This window comes from Coenobita brevimanus, chromosome 114, assembly GCF_032717465.1.
Source record: "Coenobita brevimanus isolate Jiangsu-jjx chromosome 114, ASM3271746v2, whole genome shotgun sequence".
Classification (NCBI taxonomy): domain Eukaryota; kingdom Metazoa; phylum Arthropoda; class Malacostraca; order Decapoda; family Coenobitidae; genus Coenobita; species Coenobita brevimanus.
This window is the reverse complement of record NC_137067.1, coordinates 1,559,162-1,569,161: the sequence shown is the minus strand read 5'-3', so window position 1 is coordinate 1,569,161 and position 10,000 is coordinate 1,559,162. Positions and strand designations below refer to the sequence as shown.

Here is a 10,000-nt window from a genome sequence, read left to right as displayed (position 1 = left end):
GTCTGTCTGTCTGTCTGTCTGTCTGTCTCTCTCTCTCTCTCTCTCTCTCTCTCTCTCACACACACACACACACACACACACACACACACACACACACACACACACACAACATAATTCTCACTGTAGTCACTCTGTCTCTGTCTGTCCGTCTGTCTGTCTGTCTGTCTGTCTGTCTCTCTCTCTCTCTCTCTGTCTCTCACACACACACACACACACACACACACACACACAACATAATTCTCACTGTAGTCACTCTGTCTCTGTCTGTCTGTCTGTCTGTCTGTCTCTCTCTCTCTCTCTCTCTCTCTCTCTTTTACAGCGTGATTCTTATATACTAACACTAACACATACAACATCTGCTTTGGCTAATTGAAGGAAACTTTGCAAGCTTTTGAGATGAATAAAAAAATAATTACATTTATAAATTAAAAAAAAACTTATAGCCATAGACAATCTTTCCATAATTTCCCTAGACGGCTCCCTAACACCTCTTCCATAGCGATTTATTTTTGGATAAGGCTGGGTAATATCCTGTACGACGATATTGGATTTACGTAACACAGGACAGTAAGGTGTAATAAGCAAAATAAATCGCACAGGAAAAGGTGTTAGGGGGTTTCTTCAACTGACAACTGACGTACGAGGGAGTTTGTACAATACTGTAAATGGAATTGGCAGAATACGGTATATTAAAATGATTTGACTCTGACTTGGTCCAGATTTTCGTCCTTTTGCAGCTTATTTCACGTAGCTCAGTGGCAGAAAAAGACAATATTACAGCTCTACATCCTCTCCATAGCACTTCTTCGTGACTGGCACTTTATTTGGGCGTTAATTTATTGTTACAACTCAGCTCTCAAGATGGGGAGACTGCAATTTTAAGCCAAGTTAGAGTAAAATGGGTATAGACGATTTTTGTTAACATGAAAAAATCTAAATACAAGTTCACTGTTTATTACAATAACTTAAGAAATAATTATTTACTCCATTATCAAGGCACTTTCTTCCCTTGATAAATTAATATGGTTTTTTTATCAGCTAAATTTATGCACATTCCTGATACCTCAAACCCAAAATGATCTTCCCCAAAACGTATGGAATAATTTTTTACTCATGAAGGCATGTTCTTCCTTGATAAATTAATTAGGATTTTTAAGGATTTTAAGGATTTTTTAAAATGGATTCCCTGTCAAAAGCGTGTAATCTGTGTCTCCCCAACCAATATATATACAGAGCGAGAGTCCAAAGATTACGAAACTACAGTAATTTAGGATTTTAAATTTTTTGATATGAAAACCTTTACTAAAATCTCTCTTTCCATTTTACTCATTTGTCTTCAGGATCAATATTGTCAAGTATAATTAAAAGGTGTGTGTGTGTCATTTTCTATAGTTAATTATGCGTGACAAATATCTGCTAATTATGAACAGAAGTTTTGGGTTGGAATAAGGGTAAAATGCTCGATAATTTATACCAATACACCCTGCTAATTTCTGGAGATTTTTTGCACACACACCTGGTATAAAAGTGGTATTATAATTAGAGACGCAACACTAACAGGTTTTTCTTGAACCACACATTTATTGAAAAAAACAGATTTGTTTTAATTCCATCATTCCAGTGACAATTGTTGGTTTAATTCAGACGATTTTATTAAGTTTAGAGGAGGGATTTTAAAACAGAATGGGATTTATGTAGCTTCAATAAATCCCTTCATTATCACTGCCCCTATACTGTTTTAATCCCAGAATCCGTTGATGTGATTTTTGGTTTAATTCAAATATTTATTCAGAAAGGTGAGGATTTTCAAACAGAATGGGATTTATGTAGCTTCAATAAACCTCTCCTTTACCGTTGACCCTAAGCTTGAAAAATCGTATAGTGGAGGCAGTAGACTGGGAAATGTCACTTGGATTCAGAGGGTTAAGCCACCTGTGTACTAATTCCTTCCCTCGACCTCAGATAACCTCCATGGATAGCGATATCAGTGCCCCGGCGGCCCCAGTGATGCGCAGGTACCGGGCAAGAGGCACACTGGGATCTATGACCAAGGCGCAATCCACATCCGCCATCGGTCGCCAGGGGTCATTTGAGACGGAGGTGTGAGACAGCAGCCGGGGACCCACTACATCGCTATTCTAGGAGATTCATCCTTGCCGCACCAGCCTCCGAGGACACAGCGCCTCACCACATTGATGTTCGCGGGTGTCTTCCATACCACACCTGCCTCCGAGGACACTGCGCCTCACCACACTGATGTTCTCGAGTCTCCTCCATACCACACCTGCCTCCGAGAACTCTAGCGGCTCACTACGCTGCTGGTCAAGGAGGCTTTTCCATGTGACACCTACCTCCAAGAACTCTATAGCACCTCACTATACTGCTGTTCGAGGAGGCTTTTCCATGCCATACCTGTCTCCTAGAACTTTAGCACCTCACAATGCCACGTTCCAGGAGAATCGCCCACACCGTACCTACCTTCAAGAACCGTAGCGCACTGAGAAAATCTTCACGCCATGAGAAGAACTTTAGCTGCGCCTCACAGAACCCTTGTTGACCATCGAAGAACTCCTTTTGCACATGAAGGCACTCGTGCATTGTCTGGTGGAACTCTTCAAGCAAGGATAAAGTTTGTTCTCAGAGCTGTATTACATCCTTACAGGGAATTACTTTTACACTGTTGCAGAGAGTGGCCACAGGCAATCTGCACAGCCTCGTTCAGCCTAAGGAAGGTGCTCTACTCTATGTATATAATGGACTACTGAATGTTGTCAATATTTTGTTGTTGGTTCCTTCTCATCTGACGAATTAGCTGGATAAATACTAGTCAAGATGAGCACTTAAAAGCTCCTGTTCTCCCTGCTAAGGCTGAGGCTGCGCAAAGGTACAGGAGTGTTCCTCAAAGACAGAGTACCGGTACAATTCATGTAGCGCATCCCTAACCCTTAGACGATGACATGACACTCCGAACTTGATGTGAACTGAATAATGGAACCTTAATGCCAGTTATGAAAGACCAAATGGCACCAGTACTAAGCTGAACTCAGTCGTCTGGCAGTATAGATACTCGTATAGAGTTGTTGCGATTCCTATCATCGTCAGAGGGTTTTGAGATGTTCCTCACCTGAGTGCTCTTCATCCACATACTTACACTCACTAAGTTTGTAAACAAGCATGTATAAATGCAAAGGTACATAGTTTCTTACTGGTATATATTTGTTATGCCTGTGGGTATATCCACAGGCCACCCATTTACTACTTATGTATATTTGGCATCGACGAATATGCAGACTGTTTCATCTGCCAGACGTTCCACTGACATTTTTAGAGAGAACTTCTGCTGCGAATTTGCACCCAACCCCACGGACCCCAATTCACACGAACTATACTGAGTTTAAGTTCATGGAAGACTTATAATTTGATCCTCACTCATATCATCCAAACTATTTACACCAGAACCTGAGTGATTTAATAATTCGCTTCTACAGAAACTTGTTTATGCTAAAAATTGGGCATTAGCCTTTGTAAAGACTTTATTATTGAATTATATGGATACTAGTTTACCAAAAAAATATCGTGTTGAGGTCCTTATAAAAACTTTCCCCTATATATTCCGCAGACAGGGAATTTGAGCCATTGAGGGACTTTTTCTGAGATGGTCCTGTTTAATTGTCCCAGCATCAGTGGCCAAGAGTACCTGAATAGGATTTGTTTAACCTTTGGCAAGTCAGGTTTGATGCAGTTGTGTTTATTTGTGTATAATGAATGTCAATTTTTGCCCCCCCCCCCTTCCTCCTTTCTGTGTCAGTTTAACATATCACTTTTGTAACACGTCTGAGCTGTATTCTCATTAGCACACACGACTTCATAGCCCATCTTCCTTAGTGGAATATTTAACATAACACCTGACTCTTCTCTTGCAAGTCGTTTACGTCTGTTCAAAATCAGCCTAGTTTGTCAGTACCATACAAGAATAAAATCAGAATGATGCTGAAGGTAAAAATAATTATAGAAATAAATCACTGAGAGATGTTTTCCGAAATCTATGAAGCTACTGAGACTGCAAACTGTATATTGCTTCCCTGTCGCAAGCTTTGTTTTTAGGCAAAGTCTCATGTAATCTCGTCAGTGTAGTTCTAGTGTCAATTTGTACCGTAAACTGCTGTCCCATAATGTAAACTGCTGTCCTATGATGTTAACTGCTGTCGTAGGCTCTAATGACGTGCGACAGGAGACAGCCGAATGTTCTGGTCATTTCTAAGTCAACTTCGCTACTTTCCACTGTAGAGTAAGGAGCCTTTGAACATTCGGATCAGCTGCTAATCACTTTTTTTTTGTCATGATCCCAGACACATGAATTCTAGGTCTTAAACGTCCTCCCCCCCCCATTATATATCTTTTACCCTCTGCTTTAGTTCATCATTGATCGATCAGTCTTGTCTCGCAGCGGCACCACGCAGACCACCTCTGGATTTTGACCCGCTGAGCCTGGGAACGCAATTTTCAGTTCATTTCAATTCCTGACGATTTTCTTGAGCTAATGGCAGATTTTTGCACTGCAGGGGTTTGAAATAGCATCAACAAACCCCACCAGAACAAGAGATCTTTTCAAAGTTGAGTAAAATCGTCTGGTAGTTGGATATAGAGATCAAAAATAAATCGCCCGGAGGCAAGGGGTTAAAGATGAGCCAGGTAACTCACTGAAGCTAGTCCTCATCTAGTCCAGACAAGACGCAACCATGCTGCTGGAAGTATCGGTCTCTCAGTCCATGTCGCTGGTTTTACGAAGCCCTCCTTTCAGTATTACATGTCACGAAGCTTTCCCTTCAGTACTGTAACACGTAAATTACATTGCTCCAAGCTGGTGTTGTCTAAAGCCTCCTAGTTCTCGCCAAAACTGAACCATGAAGAGAGGCACTAAGGCGGCATGGAGGAAGGATGGTGGTTACGTTACAGCCACACTCCTGGAAGACTTATGCTCCCGGCGGCGTCCTTCTTACCTCAGCCTGTACATAATGTAAACAAATGCTCTTTCATCCTTTCAGAAATATGTTGCATGAATATATTACCAAAAAAAAATAGGTAAATTTTACAGTCAATTACATGTTTTATTTACAATGCGTTTTATTTCCCTCATATTTCTTTTTATGCTGGGAAGAAGGAACCAAAGGCCACGACGCCTATAAATGGGTAAAAATATGGAAAGGGTGTCGTAACGAAATGTGTCAAAATGAATTGGGTGTCATATTGAAATGGGTGCCACAATAAATGGGTGACACAAATGGGTGTCACAATGGGTGTCACAATAAATGGGCGTCACAATAAATGGGTGTCACAATGGGTGTCAAAATAAATGGGTGTCAGAAATGGGTGTCACAATAAATGGGTGTCAATAAATGGGTGTAACAATAAATGGGTGTCACAATAAATGGGTGTAACAATAAATGGGTGTCACAATAAATGGGTGACACAATAAATGGGTGTCACAATAAATGGGTGACACAATAAATGGGTGACACAATAAATGGGTGACACAATAAATGGGTGTCACAATAAATGGGTGACACAAGTGGGTGTCACAATAAATGGGTGTCACAATAAATGGGTGTCACAATAAATGGGTGACACAATAAATGGGTGTCACAATAAATGGGTGTCAATAAATGGGTGTCACAATAAATGGGTGTCACAATAAATGGGTGTCACAATAAATGGGTGACACAAGTGGGTGCCACAATAAATGGGTGTCAATAAATGGGTGACACAAATGGGTGTCACAATAAATGGGTGACACAATAAATGGGTGACACAGTAAATAGGTGTCACAATAGGTGGGTGACACAGTAAATGGGGATTGAAAAGCCTTGTGGGACCCAGCTAAGTAAATTGGCTCCTTCAGTACTTATAAATTCAAAGTGATGCTGTCGACTTAACCCACGCATGGTTGGGACAGCTCTAGGAATCAGACTAGTGCCTAGGTATTTTACTGCAACGTTGGATTGCTTTAGTCCGCGATGGTTCCCACACTCCGGTTTTCTCCCGAGGCTCCTTTGGCCCACGCCCAGCTGAAGAAAACCGTCTGGCGTTTGCTGGGAATGAATACGAGAGTTGTTCCGAGCATGAGAGGGTTGATAAGGGCCATACTGTCACTGTCAGACTCTTATAACTTCACCCACTCTCCCCGCCTCCACTCAGCACGGATGATTTTCCACCCTCCTCCTTCGTATACCTATAATTCCAACTGGTTTTCCATTCTAAGGTCTTTTTATTAGCATTATAATGGTGTTTCTTTGTGGATTTTAATGTTTATATAGTTTTTGAGATGAATGTTTACGTTTTTTGAGCAGTCAGTGTGCCAGACGTATGACAAATAATATTACTTCCTTCCATTATGGCTACTGTTGCAATATGGTGATTTTTTGGCTGTGGAATTTAGCGTATATTATAGAACTGAAAGCATTAGGAGAAACACACTGAGGTGGTTTGGCAATGTGGAGAGGATGGAGAGTGAGAAACTGAGAGGAGAGTGTATGTGAGTGAGGTGGTGGGGGAGAGACGGAGAGGGTGGCCAAGGATGAGATGGAGGGATGGAGTGGAGAGGTATATGAGGGAGGGGGTGTGTGAGCTGGGAGCAGGACAGTGAAATGGCGGGGGACAGGGCGACGCGGAGGCTATTTGTTTGTGGCCACCCCGTATGGGATTAAGACGTCTAGCAATAGATATATAGATAGATAGAAAGCGAATCTAGAGAAATCATTTATTTATTTCCACGTAACAGGACATATAGTGAACATAGGGATCTAACTTTTTTTTTTTTTTTTTACGCTAGACACATCTCACACCGCACCACATCATACCATCACATACATGCACCACACCACACCACACCACACCACACCACACCACACCACACCACACCACACCACACCACACCACACCACGCCACAGAGGGCGGTGGAGCTGCCAGGTTACACAAACATCCCTAAACTCCCTCCGTATCCCCCGACAGGAGGATGGCAGGCTGCAGAAAGGGGACAACTTCAGCCTGCAGTCCACTGAGATCACGTTCACCTGCGACCACAACAGTAGGAGGAACAGCAAGGCAAAAATTAACACAAAATCTGTGTAACTGATTTTATTTAAAGTTGGTAAATTGAGTGGTAGGTGGGGACGCTCACCATCCACTCACTTGATGTAGAGCTGCTCTCAGGTGTCTGCCCTCTCCTCTCCTCCATCCTTCTTTCCATCCATCCTCTTCTATCTTTCCTTCATTCTTTCCTCGTCTTTCTGCCTACGGGTGACTTTACACTTCCTCTTCTTTCTTTCCTTCATTCTTTCCTCTTCCTTCTGCCTGTGGGTGATTCTACACTGAGTGACAAGCCAAATGGTTTCCTGTACAACAGGAAACCATTTACTACGCTGGGTGGTAACCATATAACCAAATTTTGGCGCGTGGTGATTTAGTGGGTAATTACGGCGCTCCAATCGGATTGATCCGGTGAAGGTTTATATCCAAGGGATGGTTGGGGTTTATTGCTCACGTAATGCCACTCAGGGATGAGTGAGGCTGGTCACTCTCATCTTAAATGTCAGGACCAACTTGCCTAGCTCCGGGCTCCTACACTCCTCATGGAGCAGCGTGGGATTGGATGATGGATGAATAGATGGAGACATGGAGAGCAGGAGTGGATAGCCAGTGCAGTTTCAGGAATTTAGGGCCCCGGGGCTAGGCTAGAGTCTACCTTGTAATTAATCATAGAAAACGTTTTGGGGGAAACTTAACTAAAACTGTTCCCCCATGATTTTAGTCGGAGGCTTCAGGGGTATTATTATCAAAAGAATGGGCCGTAGTCAGGCTGCCATGGAGGGCTTCGTGACACTTCTACCTTAGCGACTTATCAAGCTTCGTAACACCTACCTTGGCGAGTTATAAGGCTTCGTAACACCATTGCCTTAGCTGCTTATTCCGAACCCTCCACCTTACCACACGACACCCGAAGCAGTGTCGAGTGTAATGATACAGTTCCTCGTCTGGGTAGAGGGAGTGGTGGCGTGGAGGGCAGAGGGGGAGAGGGGCGAAGTGGCGGAACAGAGGTATTGACGGTAGAACAGCTGGCCGGGCGGCGCAGTTATAGTTTTGGTCTGGTTGGCGTTACTTGCGTTCTTTTTGTTGGTCTGTTCCTCTGTCCCTTGAGGTAAGTGGCGTTGTGGTTTTATGCGGTGTCCTGGGAGTTGCTTGGAATTATTATTATTATTATTATTATTATTATTATTATTTTAGTTTTGCTCAGTTTTAGATTCGTCCAAAACAGTGTCAGGATTTTTTTTGTCTATAAACCAATTTTGGTCTTGCTATTTGACTCGTTCAGCCAGTTTTCTTTCTTATTTTTGGCATTTTTCTTTTGTCACTCCTTAATCTCGTAAGGGGTGGTCACAAACAAATCGCCTCCATGTCTCCGTCCCCCGTCATTTCACTGCCCTCCTCCCCCAGCTCACCCCCCCCCCTCTTATACCGCTCCACTCATCTCTCCATCTTTTTGACATTGCTTACCAGTTATTATAAGCTTTTGAAACGGCGGAGGACAGGGCGACACGGAGGCGATTTATTTGTGGCCATCCCTTACAGGATTAAGGCGTCTGGCAATAGATAGATGAACTTTGATTTTCGATTTGCCTTTTTCGATTTATAAGCTTTTGACTTAGCTTTTTCGATTGATGTAAGCTAATAAATGGCGGGGGGACAGGGAAACATGGAGGCGATTTGTCTGTGGCCACCCCTTACGGGATTCAGGCGTCTGGCAATATAGTTAGACTGATTTTAGACCGAGATATGCTTTTGACTTCGGTTTTCCATATAAGGTCTTTGATTATCTATTATAAGCTTCTGTCTTTTTCGATTAATATACGCTTGACTTTGCTATTCCGTCAATATAAGCTTTTGACTCTTCCATTAATATAAGCTTGACTTTCAATTAATGTAAGCTTTTGAAATGGCGGAGGACAGGGAGGCGATTTGTCTGTGGCCACCCCATACGGGATTCAGGCGTCTAGCAATAGGTAGATAGACTTTGCTTTTAGACTGATATAAGCTTGACTTTGATTTTTGATTAAAGCTTTTGACTTTGATTTTACGATTAATGTAAGCTTATAAATGGCGGGGGACAGGGAAACATGGAGGCGATTTGTTTGTGGCCACCCCTTACGGGATTAAAAAGTTTGGCAAGAGAGACTTTGATTTTCGACAAATATGAGCTTAATACGTTCCTTATCCGTTAATATAAGCTTTTGAGTTTGATTTTGAGAATGATATAAGCTTTTGACTCTGGTTTTTCTATATAACTCTTTTAGCCTTGGTTTTCGGTAAGACATATTCGACCTTTTCGTTAGCCATTGATTTCGGCAATTTCTTATAAATCCGGTAATCCAGTCTTTCAAAAAAAAATATATATATATATAGTTCTAAATTACCAAGCCATAGATATGATTATTGTACATTGGTTAATAAGGGACGCTACGCACAAAACATATTTGAACTTCCAATTGCTCTTACATCCCTCTGCTTTTTCTTATCGTATTTTCTAGGTGAATATTTTTAAACGGCCTACTTCCTGTGATGCTTAAATGTCATACTGATTAATGGAATTGTGAGTTTCATTCACGGTTTCAAAATCTTACGAGGGAAAGTTCTGAAGATTTGGGTACATAGTCTTGTTACTCTCCAGCACTTCTTTCTTTGCTTTGAATTATTTTTTAGCTTTTGTTTTGCATGTTTATTTTAGCTCTCTTTGTTAATTATCTTTTATTAGCTTCTTTATTTTGAGTTATTTTTGTTTTAGCTTCGTTTTGAATTATCTTTATTTTGGTTTAGTTCAAGCGGTACTATCAGAAAGAAGTGCTAGAGAAATAATTTTTTTGAAATAAAAGGCAGTTTGAATTTGAAGTCTCTTTAATATATATCTGATCGCCAGGTTATGTTGGACTCTGCTGCTTTAACCCTGCC

At 41.7% G+C, this 10,000-nt stretch overlaps 1 protein-coding gene across 7 annotated transcripts in view; it reads left to right on the top strand.

Annotated features, from left to right (window-relative positions):
* Nucleotides 1-5,092, top strand: part of LOC145418414 (uncharacterized) — an 86,911-nt gene extending 81,819 nt beyond the window's left edge. For 5 of the 7 annotated variants that reach the window (XM_080286820.1, XM_080286821.1, XM_080286825.1 and 2 more), the window contains one exon: nucleotides 1,963-5,092. In XM_080286820.1, coding sequence (XP_080142946.1) covers nucleotides 1,963-2,106 — 144 coding nt within the window. In that variant the 3' untranslated portion in view covers nucleotides 2,107-5,092. The remainder of the gene's footprint in view (nucleotides 1-1,962) is intronic. The other 2 variants (XM_080286823.1, XM_080286824.1) reach the window with 2 other exon arrangements.
* Nucleotides 5,093-10,000: the final 4,908 nt, after the last annotated feature.